The sequence below is a fragment of the Grammomys surdaster genome, unplaced genomic scaffold (genome assembly GCF_004785775.1).
Source record: "Grammomys surdaster isolate TR1022 unplaced genomic scaffold, NIH_TR_1.0 63, whole genome shotgun sequence".
Lineage (NCBI taxonomy): Eukaryota > Metazoa > Chordata > Mammalia > Rodentia > Muridae > Grammomys > Grammomys surdaster.
The window spans coordinates 13,441,213-13,465,533 of NW_021604565.1; the positions used below are offsets into that span (position 1 = coordinate 13,441,213).

At 47.1% G+C, this 24,321-nt stretch overlaps 1 protein-coding gene across 2 annotated transcripts in view; it reads right to left on the reverse strand.

The window, feature by feature from the left end:
• Positions 1 to 18,651, reverse strand: part of Snx31 (sorting nexin 31) — a 56,684-nt gene extending 38,033 nt beyond the window's left edge. For both annotated transcript variants that reach the window (XM_028767274.1, XM_028767264.1), the window contains exons 1-6: positions 18,542 to 18,651; positions 18,356 to 18,430; positions 10,483 to 10,597; positions 9,196 to 9,260; positions 2,198 to 2,308; positions 562 to 652 (exon numbers count right to left, since the gene is read on the reverse strand). In XM_028767274.1, coding sequence (XP_028623107.1) covers positions 562 to 652; positions 2,198 to 2,308; positions 9,196 to 9,260; positions 10,483 to 10,597; positions 18,356 to 18,430; positions 18,542 to 18,607 — 523 coding nt within the window. In that variant the 5' untranslated portion in view covers positions 18,608 to 18,651. The remainder of the gene's footprint in view (positions 1 to 561; positions 653 to 2,197; positions 2,309 to 9,195; positions 9,261 to 10,482; positions 10,598 to 18,355; positions 18,431 to 18,541) is intronic.
• Between the last annotated feature and the right edge of the window lie 5,670 nt (positions 18,652 to 24,321).

The following is a 24,321-nucleotide window of genomic DNA, read 5'->3' on the forward strand; positions in this document are numbered from 1 at the left end:
AACTGCTCCGCTCTGCCCCCTATCTACTATGATGTGAACTGCTCTGCCTTTCCCCCTATCTACTATGATGTGAACTGCTCTGCCTTGCCCCCTGTTGCTTTCCCTGTCATGGGGGAAAAATGACTAATTCCTTATGCTGTTTCTATCAAGTAGTATATCACTATAACATGAAGTTGAAATGACATGCTACCTCTCTGGGGACACACTGTCTCTGAACAATGACACAGTCTGTTATTCTCCAAATAGTCTATTCATTTAAGACAAGGTCTCACTGTGTAGCTCTGGCTGTCCAGGAATTCATTATGTAGACCCAGCTGTCCTTGAACTCACTGAGATCTGTCTGCCTCTACCTCCAAATGCTGGAATTAACAGTGAGCACCACTACACCTGGTTACATTCTCCAAATTTTTGATCCAGGGCTGAAGATAGCAGTAGAAACCACAACCTGAAGGGTGGCCAGTCCCTGTGAGTACTATCCAGTCCCAGTGTGTACTTTCAACACCCCAATGCCAAGCCCCTGCTCACACCTGTCTAATCCTGGGTTCTCCTTTTCTGTCTTACCAGAGAGCTTGCCCTCCAGGAAACACCGGATGAGAAAAAGGCCGAAGTAGCCCACCAGCTCTGGATGCAATCCGAGTTTGTGCGCCACCACCTTAACAAGGACAAGCAAAGGGGAAATATTGAACTCATAACCATACCTGCGGGCTGTGGCTTCAGGATAGAACGGTCTGGAGCACACCAACAGTGAATTCTTTTTCAGGCCAGCAGACATGCAAAGAAACATTTAGGAATCTAAAAATGGCTCAATACTTGTTATAGTTTGAATCTGAAATGGCAGGGTCATGAACTCTTGGTAGCCAGCAGGAAGCACTGAATTTGGAGATTATAGACACTGTTGGCCATGATGCTATTGCAAATTCACAGGGCTGGGACCTGAGGCATCTAGGCCAGTTTTGCTTCTGGCCCAGATTCTGTGCTTCAGACCCACTGTGTCATGAGGAGTCATAGCTATTCATCCCTGTCATCATAAGCTGCACCATAATGGAGGCACAACCAAGAACTAAAGCAAAGCCATCCTCCCTGAACCCGTTTCTGTTGGGCCATTGAGAAAAGTAGCTAACAAAACATTGGTTCTAGAAATCTTAGGAAGATAGAAATTCAAAGTGAATAAAGGCAAAATCAGTGCCAACTGGGCCCCACTGAAGCTGGCTGTCCTGCCTTGGGTGTAGACATATGTTCTGGACTGTCCTAGAGTTTATGGTCTGATAGAGAACAGCAGCATTCTCCACAAACATCTGTTTTCTGGCATCCAGTGGCTTGCCTTCCTATATGCACTAAACAAAAGGCATTTCTCACTACTCAGTGGTGTATAAAAGTGCACATGCTGTGTCCCATTTTGACACCTAGGCCTGCTTCTCTGTGACGCATCCTGCCATGGTCAAGTGTGATTTGCTGTGACTTTGGTCCAGTGTAAACCATTAAGTTAACAACTGTGGCTCCATGAAAACCTCCAACACCAGGTCCAGGATGTTCCTCTTTGAAATCAATGACTTTGATCTCAACATCTGTGGTTTTATGCTTACTACTAAAATGTGGTCTCACAAAACAACAACAACACCCACAAATGTACCTCCATTCAGTTTTCCTTAGCAGGGGCCACAGGCCACCACTCTCCTCTGCTCTCTTCCACCTAGCCTACACGTTTAAGGCTTGGCTTGAGAAGACGGCACCCCCCTGCAGTGCAGCTGGGCAGAGGGACAAGGCTAAGGAGCTGGAGTGGCTGATGGCCACATCTGAAGCACAGAGAAGAGAATGCTCTAGGGTTTCATCTTTGTCATCCTCTAAATGACTCAAGCTCAAGTCAGGTCCTTGGAGCTCGGCATTAGACCTTCTGGACATGGCTTCTAGAGCTTCCTGTGTGTGAAAGGAGTCTTCAAGGACTCCCCTGCTGCCCTCTGCAGGCAGGGCCTTCCCCTGCCCTCTTGGGTATGGCTGTTCCAGACTCCGCCAGGCACTGCCCTACACCCTACTCCCACACATGCGGCCTCATGAGAGAGTCTTCTCTAAATTGCCAGGGCCTAGCCTGGTGGACGCCAGGGAGGTAGCCACAACCTTAGGAAAACCCCCAGAGGTCTCAGGAAGGATAAAATCAAGGTCCCTGAGGATGGGCTATACCTTGGCTTCCTCAAAAGTTTACCTCGAGTACCCTTTCAGCCGTATCTGACGTTAGAACTTCCACTGTAACACTACTTCCATCAGGCAGGAATACAGCCAGAGCGACACTCTTGGTGGTTATGTTCAAGGTGTGCTATAAATAAAAGCACAAACATCAGTTCCCACACCCATTACAGACAGGGCCAGCACTCCCTGCCTGTCCTCATTGTGTGCAGTGGGACGGTGCGTGAAGCAAGCCAATACCCAGTGCAGAGGTTTAATGGAGGTCCTTTGGTGGACCCAGGCAGAGGTGAAGGGAGGTCTGGAGAGGAATCAAGGCAGAGTAATACTGTGAGGTCTGAAACACTTCCAAGTAAACAATAGACCATCTATTTGGGAGGAAAAAAAATCTTTTGATGAAAATCATCCACATCTTGCTGGGTAAACTTGGATTAACTCACTTTAGATGTGTCTAAGTATCCCAGAGGTCTGCTCTGTGGCACACTCGATGGGTGGGGCTTTCCCCACAGCAACCAACTCCATCCCCACCCCCACACCTTTTTAAGACATGGCCTCGCTGTATAGCTCTAGCTTCCTGGAACTTTCTCTGTAAACCAGACTGGCTTGGAACTCACAGAGATCTACCTGCCTCTGCCTCCAGAGTGCTGGGATTAAAGGCATGTGGCAGGATACCTAGCTGAACTTCCCAGTGCCTGAACACCAGATGAACACCCGGACGCAGGATGAGCTGGGTGCTGGCATGATTCGCCTGGTGTTAGTATAAGACACAGTGAGTTAACTAACATCTCAGTGCAGCAAGATTGCCCCTCTGTAGACACGTGGAAAGTTCTTCTTCCTATCTTTCTTCTCAGCTTATTACAAATTCCGGAGGGTCTCACGACTCACACTCAGTCTCCACAGTTTGCTAGAAGGAATTGAAGAGTCTGGAGAAACACTTTCCTTACATTATAAAGGAGATGTCTGGGAAAGAGCTAAATGGAAGAGCCACTTAGGGCAAGGTTTGTGGGGTCTCTGTCATCCCAGCACCTCCATGGCTTCAGCGTCCTGGAAGGTTTCTCAACTCCACTGTTTTAGGGTATCTTGTGGAGATTCGGCCATCCTTGGCATGTGACCTGTGTTAACCTGGAGTGATTGCTTCCCTCTCTATACCTCATTTCTTCAGCTCTATGGTAAGTCCAATGGTGGCCACCCCAGAGGGCTATAGTAAGGGCTCGGGGGTGGGGGTGGGGACACGCGTGGAACAGGAGCAGAACTCATCACAGACACTCAGGTGCCACAGTTATTGCTCCCCTGTTGTTAGAGGTAGGATTGAGGGGAAAGTCACATTGATTTCACTTAGTGGTGACAGATATTAAATAAAGGAGTCAAGAAAGCTCCAGTACCTCAGTTGGTAGTGTTCTTATCTAGAAGGCATCTCAGAAATCATATAGAGGAGAAACAGAAGTTCTCAGCGTTCATTCCTGAGGTACTTAATCCAAAACAGCTCAGGCATGACCTCACATCTGCCTCACTTCTGCTGACTCCACAATGTACGCCATCATTTCTCTGCTGGGGGAATGGGGGCCATGGCCTCCAAAAGACAGAGGACCCTTGGCTCCCCAGTGTCCCCAACAATAACCTAGTAGGGCAAACTGCCTAAATAAGGAAGTTGTCTTTAGTTCCCAGGGCACAGAAGCCTCTTTAATGCCTCTTTGGCCTCCTTTGTCCTCAAACCTACTTCCCATGGCTCTTAGGTACACTGAGGGTTACCAAGCAGGAACATGAGAGGTCCTCAGTCTGTAGACTCTAGCTTTGCCTTTTCAAAATCCCTTTGTCTCTAACGTATACATGGAATGAAAATCCAGGGCATGGTCAGTTGGGGAGTGAATCCTGGCTATACAAGCCAGGGACAGTTGCATGGAGGTATAGGAGCTGTAACCTCCAGAAACACTCAGCAACACAAAGGGTCAGAGGCTCCAAATCCAGGGCTCTGTGGGTCTGGATCCAGACCTTCTGCTTACTAGACGCATGCTAACCCAAGATAACACTTCTCTCCACGTAGTATGAGAAATAAGAGGGTCCCCGGAGACCAGCACACTAAACATAGGGTCAAATCCTCTTTTACTTTTGCAGCCAGAGTTTTTGTTGTCCTTGATGGAACCTTTTTCATGCTCTCCCCCTGCTCCTGAGTCCTGAAGGGACCATGTGATTATTTGGCATTAAGCACTAAAAGGGCGCAAGCACCACACTTATCTGATGAAGTGCAAATGTCCAGGTGGCAAAGCTGCCAGGTGCCTGCTCGGTGGGTTCCCCCACCGTCGGGCAGCCCCGCTCACCCCTGCTTATCTCGGCTCTGCAGCCTCCCAGCAGCCCAGAGGGGCAATGTCACTGCGAGAGCTCAGCTGTCCCTTCTTTTCTGCACAGATGATACCATGTGTTGTATCATGTGTTGCTGATCCCTCACCTGGTTCTGGTGGGCAGTCAGCCTGAGTGCTGGGCTCGGTGAGACACAGACCCCACAACACACCTCCAGACTTGTTTGTGTTTCTTATCCCCGATGAGAGGGGGAGCTAGAGAGCATATACTCTCCGTCATGCCCTCTCTGGGAACCTTCAAGACCAGCTTAGACATCACCTTCTTTAGAATATCTTCCTAACTGTGGTGGTTTGTACATGCTTGGTCCAGGAAGTGGCACCATTTGGAGGTGTGGCCTTGTTGGAGTAGGTGTGTCACTGTGGGTGTGGACTTTAAGACCCTCATCCTAGCTGCCTGGAAGTGAGTATTCTGCTAGCAGCCTTCCAGATGAAGATATAGAACTCCTGTACCATGCCTGCCTAGATGCTGCCATGCTCCTGCCTTCATGATAATGGACTAAACCTCTGAACCTGTAAGCCAGACTCAATTAAATGTCGTCCTTATAAGAGTTGCCTTGGTCATGGTGTCTCTTCACAGCAGTAAAACTTTAACTAAGACACCACCTGTGGTCCCTCCTCTTAGGTCTCACATAACCTCATAGAAACAACAGTATGCATGGTTTCATTCAGGTAAATGGGCATAAGATCACTGGAAACAGCAGGGCCCACTGATGTTCTGCCAGGGCTGCTGAGGTAAACATCTGGACAGGCTGCTAACTCTCCAGCATTGTGGCCATGTGCCAGAGTACTTGATCTAAGTCTCTATTCGTGGGACACTGTAACACAGGGCCTATGACATTTATTTATATGCCTAGACATTTTTCTGTCACCCCAAGTGAGCAGAGTCCACAAGCCAGCCTAAGAATCGTTCACTGGTGCCTCTGTGTCCCTAGAGAAGGGCTGGTGGATAGCCACCCCTTAATACATATTGGTTTAATGTAGAAGATAGGAGATAAAACAAGACATGGTGCATAATAGGACAAACTTCCCAGTTCAAACTTAATTTCCTTTTCAAATTTTTAACATAAACCTCTCTTAAAGACACCTTCAAGGGACTGGGAATTTCGCTCAGTGGCACACTGCTGCCTAGCAAGCACAAGGACCTAGGTTCAGTCTTCAGCCCTGAAGAAGGGTGAGGGAGGGACACCTGTAGGAGTAGGATACTTCTGCCTTGCGCTCCTTCTGGAGTTAAGGTGAAAACATCAAAAGGAAAAGCCATCTTTGGATATTGCAAAAGAGTTCCAAGCCTGAGCCCAGGACATTCTGAGCGTCTGTTCAGCATAGTGGAATGGATCTAGTCCTGATACAGAAGCAGAGGAAGGAATCCATTCTATTTAAGCTGTCTCAGGGTTCAGCCAAGCCAAGAACAGCTCAGGGGCCATCACAAGAGATATGTGGTCACTCTGTGATCACTAAAGACTGCCTTCCAGCAGGACCCAGAAAAGGAACCGGGCCTGGCTTCAGCCACAGTGGTGCTGACCGCCTACGTTAGTACTGTCTCTCCAGTGAGTGCCAGAGTGTTTTGGTTTAACCCTCAAAGCAACCCCAAGAGGCATGCTCCCCATTCTCAGCTGCAGAACTGCTATGGAGAGAGCCTAAACAAACCCAGTGTTGTTCCCACTCCGAATCCTAGCACTTGGGAGGCAGAAGCAAGAAGATTGCAAGTTCAAGGCCAGCCTGTGGTACAGTGAGCTCTGTCTCAAAGAGTAGAAAAGAAAGGAGAGTGGGGACTGGGAAGTGGAGGGGGAATGGGGTGGAGATAGCAAGGGAAGAAGGGAGGGAGGAGAGAAAGGGAAGGGAAGGGAGGGGAAGGGGAGGGGAGGGAGGAGAAGGGGGAGGGAAGAGAGAAGAAGAGTCTGAACATTATCGTCCCAAGTCACAGAAATCAAAATCTGACCATCACAGCCTGATTCACAGTCACCAGGCTGGGTCTGGGGCTGCTGATTGGAGTGGACAGAAGTGTGTGAAATGCTGGGTCACTGTAAGAGACACTGTGGCTTATGCATTGCTGCTAGACAGTCCAGACTGCACTGGTCTGGAGTATTAATGAAAAAAGGCTCAGAAACAAGAGGCAAGACCCAGAAATAACTCCACTCTGTGACTCAATGACAGCCCCTCTCCAATGGCAGGCACCAGCCAACAGTGAGCTCCAGAGACAGGGCCAATGAGCTGTCAAGAACTGGGCTGTGACCAATCAAAAGAAATGCAAAGGAGGAAAAGCATGGCCAACACATGGCACACATGTGCAGAGGAAGCAGGAGGCCCTGTGCACGTAAGGATGGTGGTGGAAACAACACATCTCCGTATGACGACAAAGAGTAGAGAGAGGCTCCAGCTAAGAGGTGGGGGAAATTAATATAAAAATGAGCTGGTGAAGTTCAGTGGGAGAGGAAATGAAGCCATTTCTGAAACGAAAATACACGAGAGCTCAGAAAAGAGACACCACAAAGAACAGCTGGTGGGAAAAGTGTTCTATAACGCTGGAAAGTCAAAATACTAAAGATCTAGAACCAGGCAAAAAGCCTTTAAAATTCCTGGAATAACTAAGTGCAAAAGCAAAATTCTACAACACTGATAGCTCACAGGAGATATATTCTTAAAACAGGAGGGCAGAAGCTGTAATGTCTCCCAAACTTATGTTTAATGGCATACAGTGAGCTACGACAGTGCTGCCTTTAAAAAACAAACTGTTTCATTTTTAATTCTGTGTGTGTGTGTATGTGCGTATGTGTGTGCATGTGTGTATGTGTGTGTATGTGTGTGCATGTGTGTGTGTGTATGTGCGTGTATGTGTGTGTATGTGCGTGTATGTGCATGTATGTGCATGTATGTGTGTGTATGTGTGTGCATGTGTGTGTGTGTGTGTGTGTGAGCGTGCGCATGTGCACTCGCGCTGGAGGGATCCTGCAAGCATAAGCCAGAAGAGGACACAGCTGGAACTGGAGTTCTAGGCAGCTGTGCACCACCTGACATCTGTGCTGCGAATCTAACTAGGGTTCTGGTTATAGGACTAACAATCTTAACCACCGAATCTTGTCTCCAAACCCAGATGTCAAGCTTTAAAAAGAAAGTTTTATAGTCAAGCACATTGTTGTATGCCTATAATCCCAGCATTTGGAGCCTGAAGCATGAGTTTCAGACCAGCATAGACTACATAATGAGCCGAGAAGGACAAACTGGCAAACAGTGAGACAAGGTCTCAAAAAAGAAAGTGTGTCTGCTATGTGCTTATTGTAAAATGAAATGTATATTCATATTCTTGGACATGCACAGATTACACAGAAAGATCGAATGCAGTGAACTGAAAATAGGGTTTTCCTGGTGGTGGAGGCTGTGAGGACAGGACAGTCACTTAGCATTGTGCACACTCATATGGTTTATCCTACCGTCAGTAGTACCACATTAACAATGGAGAGGGAGAGGTGGGGGGAGGGGAGGAAGAGCGCCAGCCACTGGGAGTGTGGACAAGGGCAGCAACAGACAGCATTGTGCTCACCTGCATATGCCAGGTCCCCAGCATCATGAAGAAAGAGTGCTTACAAACTAAACCACTGTACCACGGATGGCCCTAGAGCTGTTTCTCTGCTCAACTAGGTCAGTTAGCACTTGCACATGCGTGGACCCATGTGTTTATAAAGCTTCCTGAAGTCTTTGTGATTCTTGTCAAGGTATTATTCCTCCCGTCAGGGATTGATGCTGTGTTCTGGAGCTGAAGGAGGCCCTGGCAAGCTCATGTGTTATACTTTTGCTTCCCATTTGGGGCCCTGTTTCGGGAGGCTGTGGACCCTTTAAGAGATCTGACTTACCACTAGAGATGGGCCTGTGGAATTTAAAGTCTAGCCCCTGGTTCTGCTGTGTCCTCTGCTTTCTGTCTGCAGAGATCTGAGCAGCTGTTCTCCAACACACTCTCCTGATGCTGAGCCCTTCCTACCTCAATGGATAGAAACCCTCTCCTGAGCCAATAGAAATAGTTCATCCTTGTTTCTGTCAAGTATTCTGGTCATAGCAGTGTGAAGGTAATTGATACAGGAGTCTGGTCCAATAATAAGCTTCTTACTGTGTAATTCCACTCCCTTTCTGGTCAGTTAAGGTCCCAGGTACAGGCACAAATGCTTGCACATGTGCAAAGGAGAGAAAGGTTAGCTAAGCAAATGGCTTACCAAACTTTCAGCCTGCGCCATGAAGGACCTGTGATTCCTTTGAGAGTCCCTGGAAAAGGGCTGCCTTAGGCCACATTGTTCAGGCTGGCTCTTGTCTGTGAGCAGTAAAGTTAGGAAGACAGGCAGGTAGCAGCCAGCATGGCCTCCTGCCCCAATGTCTGCACTATGGTGCTTTTGGAGACCTCGGCTATAGCCACTGGGTCTCATCTCAGTATGGGGATTCAAGTGCTAAAACTCCAGCTCAGTCTCTTCCTCTCTTGGGATCAGCATGGGGATGTGAGACACCCAGGCTACAGAATAAAGTACCTGCTTAGGCTGTAAACCAAAGTACGAGACACACTTTATCTCCCTGTAGGATTCAAGCAGCCAGCAGCCTCCAGCCTACTAGGAAGGAATTCACTTTACCCAAGTTCTGGAACGCATGTGTGCCTGGAAAAGGACAGACCGCAGAGGGAAGACAAGCTTACCAGCTGTACCAGTGTTAAAAACTCAGTGAAGATGTCACTCCTTGTCACACGGGGATCCGCCGTTACTGAAAGATACGGAAAGCACACCAAGTGAGCACAGGTCTGTCAACTGCGTCCCCCAGGAACTCTGAGATCTTGTCCCAGCAGTGTGGCCTTCCTGGGTGTACGGGAGAGTTCTCAATGCAAAACAATCAACAGAGTCTGCCCCCTTGAGGTGGCCTTGGCAATATGAGCCCATCGAAGCAACTCAGGACTGTGGTACTCCCAGGAGTCCCACATACTCAAGCCACAGTTACCTTATTACCCTCTGGATAAAACGATGGAACTATTACAAGAAGCAAAACCATATTGCTGGTTGGGTCTACGCAGTCAGTTTAGTGAGACACTTGGTAATCTGAAAATGTAAAGTCTACCCAAAGAATCAAGTGAGTGTTTCATCACATGCTAGGGGCTTTCTCGGCTAACAACAGGCATGTATTGGTCTGCCTTACACTGCAGAGTTGCGCTCCATTTGTCGGGACTCCATAGAGAGAAACGCACCAAAAAGCTTCTGTGGTGTGCCATAGCTTCTTGCTGCTTCCACAGATTTGGGCTGATTGGCAGAGTGATGTCAGCTGAGACAGACTCACGTGCTGAGGCAAGACTCGTGGAGGACAGGTGGTGTTTGGAGGAAATATAAAAAGGACTCAATGGACAGTGACGGAGGCTGAGCCAGGCTTGCTTGCATAGCCAAATGCTTGTTAGTCTTGAGTCTTTGCTAATCTTCGCTGCTCTGAGAGAGGCACAGCCAAGACCTTTTCCTGGCATTCTTGTTGTCCCTGGTCCCTCCTGCTGACTCATGTGGAAGCCGAGGCCTGGCTGTCTCTGCTAGGTCATGCCACTCCTGCTGATTCGTGTTTGCTATTCTGACTTTACCAAACTGGACTGCTGGTGTATCCATGAACTGTTTGCAAGTGGATTGAGCTGTGGCTGCTGACCTGGGAACTGAACCACTGATTTCCAGACAACACAGACAGGAGTTACTCCAAAGAACCTTTTTAAATAGGTCCACTTCCCCCTCCTCCCCCATATCCTTTCTTTCCCACTACTTCTGGTCGGTGGTGGCCTAGAAGGGAGGTTAAAGCATTTAAGAACCATCATTAATAGTAAGGTTTGAAAAATTAAAGTTACAGATATCATTGCCAATGGACATGAAGTCTTCTGTCCGAATGATGGTAAAACCCAAAACTAGATGATGATGGCTTTTGTGACGTTGCAATAAAGCTATAAAATGGTTCAAGCACATACCATTTTGCAGGTAGCGTTCCAACTGATTCCTCCTCTCTGCAGCCATAGCGGTAGTCATTGCCAGGTAGTACTTCGGTGGGAAAGGGGGCAGGCAGTTTCCAAACACCCGTCTCAGCTGAAAGGCACCAAGATACAGTCAGTGTGAGACACTAATGCAGAGCTGAGGAGACACAAGGCCTTGTCTTAGAGCATTTTATTTAAACAGAAACATAAAATAAACCTCGTTGGCAGCCAAAGGAAGGGAAGGAGGCTGTGAGTGACCTTTGGAAGAACGTCTCTCAGTGTGCACGCCACAGTGGTCCCTGCAACAGCACAGAACACTAACTCCAGCCCTGCTTTGGTGAAGCTGGGATATATTTTTATAATATTGCCACCATAACATGCATTTCCTTAAACCCATTTTATATATGAAAGATCAGAGATTATAGTCAGATTATTTTTTTTTTTGAATTATCTCATTTTGCAGTCCTGGCTATTCTGAGACTTGCTATGTAGACCAAGCTGGCCTCGAACTCACAAGGATCCTCCTTAGATACCTTCTATGTCAGAGTAAAGCTGTGTGCCACCTTTCTTGGCTCTTTTTACTCTGATTAAGGTGGCTACCTAAACTGAAATTGTGCCTTCTGTGTCAATTCTATGGGGTGGTGCTAATTACAGATGTCCCATACGACTGACATGAAGCCCAGGCAGGCCCTTTCCTTCTACCACCATACAGACCCGGACACTATGGTGGCAGTCACTTTTATGGAAGACATAAAAACAACTTTTAGGGACTGGAGAGGTGGTACATACATTAATACTCATGTGCTCTTACAGAGGACTCAGATTTATTCCCACCACCCTTGAGGCAGCTCACACCTGCCTGTAACTCCAGCTCCAGAATGATCTGTCCACTAACCTCTGCAGGCACCTACATTCATGCAAGGACACACACACACACACACACACACACACACACACACACTTCATAATTATTAGTATTTTACTATTTTAGTAAAGGAAACCAGTCAGAGCCCTAGTCAGGTGTTAGCATTGCACCTGGGAAGCAGAGGTGCTGAAACCTGACTATTACAAGAACTTAAAGACTGAAACCAGCTGAAACCAGCTGAAACCAGCTGAAACCAGCTGAAACCAGCTGCAAGAGAAAGGAGGCCACAAACAGACAAGACCTTAAACTTCTGTTTAACTTTAGTGGCCTTTGCCATGATCACTGTGTGTATCTGGCAATTCATGCGGTCCCTAACTTCAAAGCACATGGAGAACCTGACTACTTCTCTCCACTCCAATAACCACTGAGCTGGTGCAAGCTACTGCCTTCTGGCTCCTGAGTTGTGAGAGCAGCCTTCTAAGCGGTCTCTCTGCTTCTCTTAGTGACCTCCTACCTATTTCTAACACAGTGTCTCAAGTAATGCTTCAGAGATGTAAGTGGAATCTCACACTGCCTTGCTCAAAATCCTTGGTGGCATCTCACCACCCAAGACAAAGGCAAAATCGTTCCAAGGATCTAGAATTATGACTCCTGTGTGGGTGCAATTAAATACAATGACATAACTATGGCTTTTGTGGTGAGAAACTCATAAGTGAATTGACACTTAAATTACTCAAATGAAATAAAAATTTTAAATTAGTTTCTAAGTCATACAAGCCACATTCCAAGTGTTTGATGGACAGTGATGTGACCAGTTTTCTACCAGCCAAAAGTTGGTCTGAATATAGAAAGGTTATTAACTGTCTGACTATGAACAAATCACGGCTTCCTGCTGCTTACTGCTCGGCTGTTGTTCAGTTCCTAGAGAACCCATATTTGATGCCAGCATTTATTTTTGTGGTTTAAATTTTAAAAGCATATCCTGCAGAGAATACACAATATTATCACCACATTAGAAGGCAGTTTGGTAATTTCTTATGGTGTTAAGCACAGTCTCACTATAGAATCCAGCAATCACACCTGAAACAATTTACTGAACTCATTTGAAGACTATGTCCACACAAACCACAGGTGCTCAGCTGTTAAGAGCACTTGCTGCTCTTCCAGTGGCCTGAGTTCATCTCCCAGCACCACATCAGACAGGTTACAACTTCCTGTAACTCCAGTAACAGGGGTTCTGACAGCCTCTTCTGGCCTCCAAGGGCACCCACACACATCACACACACACACACACACACACACACACACACATGTCTCTTAAAATCTGCTTGAAACTGGGTTATAGGCCTTTAATCCCAGCACCCAAGAAGCAGAGGCAGGTAGTTCTCTGAGTTTGAGGCCAGCCTGGTCTACAGTATGAGCAAGTTCAAAGACAGCCAGGGCTACACAGAGAAATCCTGTCTTGAAAAACAAACAAACAGTGCCCCAAAAATCTGCTTTATCTAGAACCTTGCAAAGATGCTCTTCAAAATATGAGTGAATAAATAGTGACCTCCTTCCTACAATAGAATATTGTTCATTCATGAAAAGAAATGATCTAGCCACAAAAAGATACAGATAAACCTTCAATACGTCTTGCTAAGTGAAAGAAACCAGTCCGAAAAAGCTACTGTATGAATTCAATTATATGACCATCTGAAAAGAGTAAAAATATAAATATAGTAAAAAGGTCCCTTGTCACCAGAGCTGTGGGACAGGGGAGTACTAAATAGGTCAAGCACACATTTTAGAGCAAAAAAGCTTCTTGTGCCAGCATATACCCCTGGGGCACGGTGCTCCACGCTCATCCAGGCACACTAAACTATACAGCACAAGCTTGACAAATGCACATATTTTTAAAAGTCATTTAGGTAGTCTGAAGAATCTCGGGATGGAACACAGCACATGACAGAAGACTCTCACTGCGTGACAAGCACACCACACCACCTCCCTGGAAGGAGCAAGGAAGGAGGGAGCAATGGCGTAAGACAGGACTGAAGTGTGTGAGGGCCACAAGAAGAATGCACAAAAACCGACTGCGCATAAGCGCTGTACTGTGGATGAAGCTGTTCTCCGTGGGCGTGTGAGTTAATTCTCACGGTACTGTGCAGCATACAGACTCAAGAAATGAGTCTGTCCAGTAGCAATAGGTGGCTAGGAATGAGTGCTGAGGGTTAGCCACACTGTGGCTTGGGCCTGGGATGGCTCCTGTGACAAGTCTCAGCTGCATGCTTTCATCACCATGTCCTCACGCCATGATGGATTATGCCCTATGAAACCGTGAGTCATTATAAGCTCTTCCTTGCTTAGGTTGTTTCTGTCTGAACTTTTATCGCAGCAGTAAGAGGAAGAACTAATATGAGTGGACACTCATAGAAGTCGGTATAGGAAAGCCTGGGCTACAGCACATGGTGTCTGCTTCCTAGCTTTGCAGGGAAGGCCTGGAAGCAACACTGTAGCAGCAGTGAGCACTCCTACACCCAGACTTGTCTCATTCCTCATTGACAGTCACCGCAGATCCACAGAGCAATTCCTCTTTCTAAGACAGAGCCGGGACCACCTTGGAGCACCAGAAAGTATGGAAGTGTTCAATGACTGAACATAAAAGAGACATGGGAGCCAAATGAAGTTCCTGTGGCCAAAGCTCAGACAACTGGATCAATAAAACGAAGCAGCATTGATACATAATCCAAAGCATAAATACCCATGGACCCGTGACGGTCTAACTAAATCACCGAATAAATGAACAGGAGAGAACAGACCAGTCTCTGTGTAGAATAATTCCAGATAACGTGTGTGAACAGGAAACATAAATTTCCATTCAACTGTGCACAGCAATGTCCTTCCAAAGTCTACTCTAAATGGGGGGGAGCATGGGGGTGCTTTGCTGTGGGAAAACCAGATGGGTGTCTCCTCAGCCATGAACAACATCAGCAGTGAGAGGCCTAGCCTGGCAGACATCTGAGGCAATGTGGGTAGAACATGCCCTGGTAACCACTGGGGCCCTCGCCCTCAAAACCCACGGCTCGCTCTTCATCATGTGGAAACAAAGCCTCCAATTAGAGGGACATCCACAGAAGATCTGACCAGCCCCCTCTAAGCTGTCTGAGAGAACTGCCATCGTCAGAGAGCTAAAGGAGATATGACCGAGGTGGAATGCTCCTGGATCCTCGACAGAAAGTGGATATTAGACATAAACTAATCAAGTCTTAATAACTTACAGGTGCAGTTTGTAATAGTCCATCCTTGCTGACTGGATCAGTGTAACAAGTGTACACACTAAAGGTGGTGTTAACATAGAGGACGCCAGGCTGGAGAGATGGCTCAGCAGTTAAGAGCACTTGGTTCATCCAGAGGGCCTGGGTTCAACTCCAATCACCCACACATTAGCTAACAACTGTCTGTAACTCCGATTTCAGAGGATCTGACTCCATCTTCTGAAACCTGAGGGAGTGCACACATATGGCGCAAATATAAGCAGGCAAAACACTCACGTGTGTTTAAAACAAAAAAGAAATCTTTGCGATAGTTTGAAGAAAAGAATAGAGGAAACTGAACGCCTGGTGTGTGGAAACTGCTGCACTTTTTTTTTTATAAGCTAAGACTTTTACTACAAAAATTAAGCTTATTTTTAAAAAAACTGATGCTCTGGATTCTCCTCAGAAAATCAGAAGATCTGGAGGTGACAGGGTCACAATCGTCAGTTGATAGGCAGCATAGCTCCCATCATGCACCACGCCTCTCACCTACCTCATCCCTGCAGACCCAGCTCTCATCCGATCCTGGAATCAAATATTCTCACAGCAAGTATGTATCCCTTAAACTCAGGGGACTGCTCCTGCCATGCCAAAGACTCAAAAGGGCCCCAGCTGCGACTGTCATCAGCCAGGGCTGCTCCACCAGCCGGGACACTGATTCTGCATCTCTGCTGCATCATTCAATGAAGCAGGAATTTGTCTTCTTTGCATGCAACTGCGTCTTGGTTAGCTGATAGCTCACCAAGTGATACCAAAAAGGGAATTGTCTTCTTTTCCGTGTGTACATAAATGTCACAGACATTCCCTAATTGGCTGTAGTCACAGCAGCCTTCAGACAGCAGGACTGCCTAAATCACCTTAATCTGCCTTAATCAAGGGGAGCTCCCCCTCGGGAGCCCTCCCCCTCAGGCCAAGAGGTGAGAAAAGTCATCACGGTGGGAAATCTAGGGCCCAGCAGGTTTTACAGCAAAGAACAGGTTCCTCAAGAAATTTGACATTTCTGTTGAAGGAAGTCTGGGGCAGGGATGGGGGGATGGGAAATATTTGGTGAGCTGAGTAAATTCTGCCAAAAGTCAACCGTCATCTCCATGGTCCAATTTTACCAACACAGGCCTCTCACCAGTCTCAGCCGGGTTTGCCTGTTGCATCCCAAGACTTGGGAGAGTTCAGCTCAGTCTCAAAGCCTCTGTGAAAGAGCACAGAAGGGAAACTCAGTTCCCTGGCTCTGCCTCTGTTGGAGGTTTTTTTCTGTTTTTTCTTTTTGTTTGTTTGTTTGTTTGTTTTCTATCCTGGCCTTGAACTCACTATGTAGCTGAGGAGGATCTTGAACTATGCCTGCTTTACAAACCTGGGGTCAAACTCAGGGCCTCAAATGTGCTAGGGAAGCTACTGAGTGAGCCATACCCTCAGCCTAGAGTGTGCGTGTGTGCACCTGTGTGAATATGTGTGAGTGAGTCTGTTTGTGTGACTGTGTGGTGTGTGTGTGTGTGTGAGTCTATTTGTGTGACTGTGTATGGGGTGTGTCTGTGTGTGCATGTGTGTGTGTGTGAGTGAGTCTGTTTGTGTGACTGTGTATGGTGTGTGTGTGTGTGTGTGTCCTTTCCAAGTCTGGCAAAAGTCGAAGGGCTTTTCCAGATCCTTCTCTGCTAGGTTTTTTTTTCCTCTTTTCTTTTCCTTTTGTTCTGTTTTGAGACAGGGTTTCTCTGTAGCTCTGGCCACCCTGGGACTCTCTGAAGACCAGGCTGGATTCAGAAATCCCCCTGCCTCTGCCTCCCAAATCCTGGGATTAAACATCATAGCCTGCTTCCTTCCTATCTTTTTTTCTTTTTCTTCTCTCTCTCCCTCTCTCTTTCTCTCCCTCTTCCTCCCTTTCTCCCCCCCACCCCCATGGAAGTGGCAGGGCACATGTGTGAGGTCAGAGGACAATTTGCAGGAGGTGGTGATCTTCTACATGTGAGTTCCTGGAATTGAACTCAAGTTAACAGGCTTTGCAGCAAGTGCCGCTGAGCCATCTTGTTAGCCCCAAATACTTATTAGTCTGACCAAATACAAGGTGCTATAAAAAGGAAAGGCTATGTATATGTAGAAGGGGGTATAAAGTTCTTGCCAGTTTATTTCCTTACAAGCTCTGTGTGAAGCTTTTACTATATGTGTATTATGTTAAATAAAGGTTGTAACATTGCTAGAATGGGTTTTGGATGTAGGAATTGAATTTATCCAGGCATAGCAGCACACACCCTTAACCCCAGTACTTGGGAGGCAGAGGCAGGAGAACCTCTCATCGTGAGGTCCAGGACAGCCAGAGCTACATAGGAAGACTGTCTCAAAAATAAAAATAAAATAATTGACTTTATATCCCATGTATTAGACACCTGTAAGATTAAGAAGGGGTTCCTATCCAGGTTCCTCAGCTCTCATCAGCCAGGGTAATTCATAAAAGACTCACCCTTTGTGAGTCTTTGTGAGGTGACATGTGACCCATGCTCTCTGACACGGTCAGCTGCAGCCCTGTCCCCAGGGAACCCCCCTCAAGGGCTGCAGCTCCCCCCCACCCCCCCACCCCCTGCCATGTTGAACCCTGGTAATGTCTGCTGTGTGAAACGCTGGCCAGCTCAGCCTTTTGTGCCTTCAGATAAATACAGCCTGTCTGACTGATGCCCCTGTGATTTGCCTTCGATGCTTTCCGCAGCTCTGGAGAAGCCTGTGAAGGCAATGTCAGCTGTAGGGCCCAGGATTGCACAGGGCTTCGGCAAGAGGGAACGCTGAAAGCCTTGTAATTGTTCGGGTGCCCCTCCTGCCAGGCGCCAGCCTCCCCAGCTCCTTCTTCATTCTGAGCTAATATGGTTCTTACACACCTTACACCCTTTTCTTTTTGCTCTGAGACAAGTCTGTGTAGCCCAGGCTGGTCTTGAATTCTCTATCCCCCTGCCTCCGTCTCCCATGGGCTAAGACTACAGGGATGTGCCACTCTGCCTGGCTTTTATCTTTCCCTTTGCCTATTCCTACCTCCTGCTCCTGTCTGCCACTGTCACATCCTCTGCTTGGAAGATAGCTCCTGGACCAGTCCCTTCTCAAGCCCCGGAGTCTCCCAGAAACCCCCCCTAGATTGCATAAGATGCTTTTGAGTCACTTTGTGACACTTTCTGATTAGCTGCCACAAGCCAGTCTGCATTGAGTGTGACCCTTTAGCTCGTGAGTCTTGGGTTTGCTAACAAAGGGACTTGGAGATATGGGCCAGAAGAGACCACATTAGAACTAGAACCTGAACAAAGGACACTTGTCCCAGTTGACTCTACTCGGGGTTGGTCTGAGGGCTGTGAGCACAAAAAGCCAGGGGAAGGAGGTGACTTTGCAACTGGTCGTTATGGTCCTATTCATCTGTTCATGTTCTAAGGCTGACTTGATGTTGGAGATGTTGGTATAGGAGATTGCTCTGGGATTAAAGAGTGCTTGTAGTTTGCAGATCAGGAGCCTGTATCCAGCCCTTCTCCACCACACACACACACACACACACACACACACACACACACACACACACACACACACAGAGAGAGAGAGAGAGAGACAGAGACAGAGACAGAGACAGAGACAGAGAGACAGAGAGAGACAGAGACAGAGAGACAGAGACAGAGAGACAGAGAGGAGAGACCAGTGTGTTTTAGAGTGACACAATCCAAGCCCTTGGGCACATTTTCCCCACCGGGCTCACCTGTTCATCCCAGCGGTGCAGCTGGCTGTAGCGTACTTTGCAGAAGAGGAACCCGTCCAGGTACACGGAGTACAACTGAAAGCACAGACACTTGCCCGGTTATCCAAGGTGAGGGTGGGGATTGGGGGTGGGGCGCAGGGTTACCGAGCCCCTCTCCACCCAGCCGACCCTGGGCCCCAGACGCACCACGTAGCGGCCCCCCAGCGCGTCTGGGCGCTGCTGGGACACCGGGATGCAGAAGTGCATCTTCATGGCTCTGGTGATGACCAAACAGCGTGCCGCCTAGAGTCTAGGCTGGGTCCAGGGCTCCCGTTCCTGCCTTAGGTCTAGGGTGGGCGGGGCCTGCGTCTGGCCCCGCCCTACCCCGCCCTGCCCCCCTCCACTGTCCTCAGGTTGGTTCTCAGGCTGGACTAGAGACGCAGGGTTCAGAGGGACCCCAGGAATACCAGAAGCTCTCAGGCCAGTGTTACCCTGGAGGCCAGGCGCTGGAAGTTTAGAGGAAAGCGTGCCTCTGTGGGGCAGGGAGGGAGGGAGGGCGTCGGATTCTTTTTCAGAGGGCTCCTTGAACCCGCAGAAGTTAAGAATCGTGGCTCCAGCCAAATGAACATTCTATACAACTGCCAGAAAGTCACTGACCCAACCCTGCCCCAAATCATCAGAGCCAGGCAGCTTGTCTAAGGGAACAGCTTCTCTAGGGGCCGCTTCAGGGCCAGGTCTAGTGTCTGTGACCAACAGAATGTCTGTCCACTTCCAGAGAGAAGGAGATGATGAAGTGGCATTCAGACCCGCCTCATACCGGAATTCTGGCATTTTCTACGGAGTGTGCCTTGATGATTTGGGAGTTTCCCATCATCCCAGCGCTGGCTACAGTATACTGTGGATTAAGATTAGGAAGTGGGTACCCCTTGAAAGCACTCTATAGCCGGGCAGTGGTGGTGCACGCCTTTAATCCCAGCACTTGGGAGGCAGAGGCAGGCAGATTTCTGAATTTGAGTCCAGCCTGGGCTACAGAGTGAGTTCCAGGACAGCCAGGACTACACAGAGAAACCCTGTCTCGAAACAAACAAACAAACAAACAAAAAAACAAAAAACAAAAAACAAAAAAAAAAGAAAGAAAGAGAAGAAACTACTCTATAACCATCACAGTGGCATTAGGCTCAGGGTCTTTTGTTTTTTGTTTTGTTTTGTTTTTGTCTTAACTTTGTAAAAATGTATCATAGTATTCCGTCCATATGTAACACTGCTTTGGTGGTTTGTTATTGTTTTATCTTTTTAAAGTCTTCTTTCTCCAGTAATAGGAAATCAAAAACATGGAAGTGGCCTGGGTCTCTCTGACCTGGGGAAGCACTGTTCTAGACTAGATACCTCTCTCTGTCGCTGGGTTCTTAAGAATCTTTGTTCCCAGGATCTTTCACCAACTTCTTGGGTTTTCACTGTTGGTATTAATTCTATTAACTTGTGACTATGGTTAAAATGGATTGCCAATTTGATGGGACTTAGAATCACCTAGGAGCTAAACCTCTGGGTACACCTGTGAGTTGTCTGTCAACAGACTGAGTGACACCATGGACTGTGGACCGGAAGGAACTAAAGACGAGTCAGCTTCGCACCAGTGTTATCCATCACTCTCCCCATCACTCTCCGTATCCTGATGGCAGAATTCGCAAGTGGTCAATCAGGGAAAAGAAGCAAGTGGTCTGATGCTCCAGCCAATGCCCTGAGACCTCCTCTTCAACGACCACGTTTGGAAAGCTGGAAAGATGGGCCAGTGTAAGAGCACGCCTCTCTTCTAGAAAACATGGGCTCAATTCCCAGCATCCACATGACAGCTCACACCTGTCTGTAACCCCAGTTCTAGGGGATCTGATGTTTTTTTACCTTCTTTGGGCACCAGGCATGTGCACAGCACAGACACCCATTCAGACAAAATACCCATACACATAAAATAATAAAAATAATTTTTAAAAAATAAAAATAATCATATTTGTACCATCACTTTATTGATATGCCTTTGGCACTTTTACATTATTTTAAAGTTAGATTTATTCATTCGTACTGTATTTATTAGAATGTGTCAGAGTCACAGGACAACACACAGAACTCTGTTCTCTCCTTCCACCCGGTCAGTCCCAGACTCAGGTCTCCCGGTCCCTCCCACCTCCCTCAGCACAAGTAACAGCTCATATGCTTTGTCATGTGGATTAGTTTGACTTTTTTAATATAAGTGGAATCAGGCAGTGTGTACTGTATGACCTAGGTCCCTCTGCGTAGCATAGTTAGAGGTTCCTCTAGTTTATATACAGAGTTTGCACTTCTTTTTTAATTTTTATTTATTTATTTTTGCTTAGTGGTACTGCATTTTATAAAGTGTCTCCTTTTTCATTGCTGAGTAGTATTCCACTGTGTAGCTCTGTCACAAAGTGTTTATCTAGCCTTATTGATATGCTTACTTGGATGACTTATATGGAGTAAGTTTGGGGCTTATGATTAATAATTTACAAATATTACTTTAGGCTAAATATTTCTTACAACTTTGTGGAAGAATACTACTCAATTTGTGGTGAGATTAATTCCTCATAAATCTAAGTTAAGTTGGGAACACAGTAAGTGGTTAGTGCATTTAAAGTGTGTTTCCTAGCTTAGAGAGACAGCATGTGGTAGTATCATCGTCCAGCAGCTAACTGCAAGCTTCCACTGCCCACAGTCTCAGGGAGGGCTGGACCATGTACTGACACCTATTTGTGATGGCTAGTGTTAATTGTCAAGTTGGCAGCATCTGAACTCATAAGAGAGATGGGCCTCTGAGCGTGCCTGTGGATGCTATCCTGACTGCAGTGATTGATCTGGGAAGGCCTGCCCACTCTGGGTGTTGCCATTCCCTGGCTGGGACCGGGCCTGTAGAAGATGTCAGAAGTAGGCTGAGCGCTAGTGTGCATCATTCTCCGTTTCCTGAGAAGGGATGGGATGAGCTGCCTCACACGCCTGTGACCTGGACTTCTCACCACCACCGACTGACTCGTCTCCTTTAAGTTGCTTTCCTTGAAATATTTTTATCACAGCAAATGGAGGACAGGGACTAAACCACTGAAAAATTATTAAACTTTTTTATTATACTGTGTTCCTACTGAATGCATATTGCTTTTGCATCATTGTAAACTTAAAAAAATAGTTAGGTCCAACTGTCATAAACATCTTCACATTAGGTCATTGGTCACCCAGCCAAAGCCATGGCTGGAGACAGGTGCCCTTCTACCTCCTTCTTGGGAGGAGCTGAGGTACTGTGCAGTTCAGGAGCCCAGCAAGGACCTGCAGCTGTCAAGGGGCAAACACTCAAACCCCAAGAGAATGGGAGAACTAAACTAGGTCACTTGGCAAAGTGTGCAGGGACAGGGAGTGAGTGGGGATAGGGGGAGGCCATGGCACCATGCCTCAAGGTCTGCAGTCCCACACTCTACCTGCCGCCCCTCTGTCTGTCTTTCTATCTCTGTCCTTTTGCCTAGCTCTGCTCCATATCACCCAGCTGCTAACAGTGTTCCTGGGTGTGAGTTTGGTCTCTGTCCCAACAATAAAAGATCAGAACTCATTTGGCCTAATTTTTAAAAATAATAAATGAAACATTTTTGGTTCTTTGCAAATAAGTTAGTGAACATCAGGAACACATGATTTTCAGTGAATAGCATCCATGTTTCCAGGTCAAAAGCAGAAACAGATCTCCTCCCTCCATGGTGTTGCTGCAAATACCAGCAACTTCTTTGTGAGGCCTAGGGCTCGGGCAGAAGGCCTTCCTGGCTGCACAGGTCACTGTTTCCGGTTGGCTCCTCTTCCTAGGTTGGGAGGACACTCCTGGATACAGAGGCTCCAGAGCATCCTGGTAAGCCCTCCCTGCCTGTGGACACCCGTGAAGAGGATTTTGATTCTTCAACAGAAATGAGAGTCAGAGCTGGAGACAAGGAATCGTACCTTCTGCCGCTCGCGGTACACTGTAAATGAGGACAACCTGCCGAGCCAATGCTACCATTCAGCTATGACATTTGTCACCTGGGTTAAATACACACAAACTGGGCACAGCCGGCCTTTCTGCATCTTTAGGCAGGGAGTGGCAGGGCAAGGTGAAGGCCGTCTCCTCAGTGAGTGACTCAGAAAGTGGCCTAGCCTTCAGCCAAGAGGGGAGCGGTGGTTCACACAGCATATATCTACTGTGTATCTGGAGTCTGGCCTGGGCTGTGGGACTCACAGCAGACCTGCTAGATATTGTCCCAACATCTACAGTCTTACAAGGAAGCAGACTCAATAGCTGAGTCTAGGGACAGGAAAGTTTACCAGAGCAAGGGACACTAACTCAGTGCAGAAGTGTGAGCTGAGGTTAGCTGACAAGAGGCGTAGACGGTGAGAGGCGCCTTAGAGAAATAGAGACAAAGCCTGAGGTTGAGCCAAGCTGAAGAATCAAAATCCTCTTCATGGGTGTCCGCAAGCAAGGAGGGCCGCTCCTACTGCTTCCCAGGATGCTCTGGTGCCTCTGGAGTCCAGGAGCATCCTCCCAACCTAGGAAGAGGAGCCAACCAGAAACAGTGACCTCTGTTCATGGGACATGTCTGTAACCCTATCTAAGAAGGCTGAGGCAGGAACCTTAACTTCAGTTCCTGGCCAGATAGGCTACACATAGTGAAACCCTTTCTCAAAAATAAATAAGAAAATTGAAATGCTATGTAAGTTGTGGTGGTTTGAATATGCTTGGCCCATGGGGAGTGGCACTATCAGGAGGTGTGGCCTTGTTGGAGGAAGTGTGTTACTGTGAGAAGGGGTTTTGAGGGCTCCCATAGTAAAAATATCAAAAATCCCAGCCTAGGGCTTCTTTACCCCACCTTTGGTTATTGAGCTTCCAGAAGAAAGACACAGTTAACCTTTGTATTTACAATAAGCAGCACAATAGCCGGCAGCTGCCTACCCTCCATGTTGTTAGACTCTGCTTCCCTCCGATAACCTGAGATTTTACTTACTATGCTCCGTTTGGGATGCTCTGAGCGTCAATTAGGCAGCACGCAGGCCTGAACTCTCCTTTCTCCTCTCCTGCACGTTCTTCTACCCCATGGCAGCTTCTTCCTACTAAAATCTTCAGATGAGAGGGGATTATGGAAGGAAAAAATTAAGCACTATACTGAGTGACCTCTAAAATGGTCACTCTCTCCCCAAGCCCATGAAACCTCAACCCCACCTATGTCTCTTCTGCCCACCTATTGGCTGCTGGCAGCTTCATTTACCAGTCAGAATTAACTGAGGGCTGAGTCACTCAGTGTCTTATGTGTAGGACCCCAAATTAGCATTAGCTATAAGTAGCATTAGGCCAGCCTACTACAGGCTCCTGTGCTCAAGCTCCGCCCAGTGTGGAAGGGAGCCTCTTCCTGGCCGCCTTTGGATCAAGAAGTAAAACTCTTGGCTCCTCCGGCACCATATCTGATGTCATGCCACCATGAAGATAATAAACTGAACTTCTGAAAGCCAGGCCAATTAAATGTTGTCCTATTTGAGAGTTATTATGATCATGGTGTCTCTTCACAGCAGTAAAACCCTAAGACAGCTGCTGACTGGAGTTTCATTTTAAAAGTCATTAAATGGAGACCGGATGATCAAGACTCAAAGCCATCCTCTGACGCACCTCATGTTCAAAGCCAGCCTGGATTCCATGAGATCGTATCTCAAAACAAAACAAAAACAAAAAAATGTTCAATAAATTTGGCTTGAGATTAGAGCAGAATTTCCAACAATTCCTGTATCAGCCTGCCCAAAACATCCTTCTGCCATATGCTAATTAGTGTTCTCATTGTGGACAATCAAAATTCCAAAAATGCTGAGACTTACATCCTGCAGTATCAAATGTTCAGCCAAGATTTAATTCTTTATGAGTTTATCCATTTTAATATACAAATTCAAAAGTTAATTCTTTATAAGTTCATCCATTTTAATATACA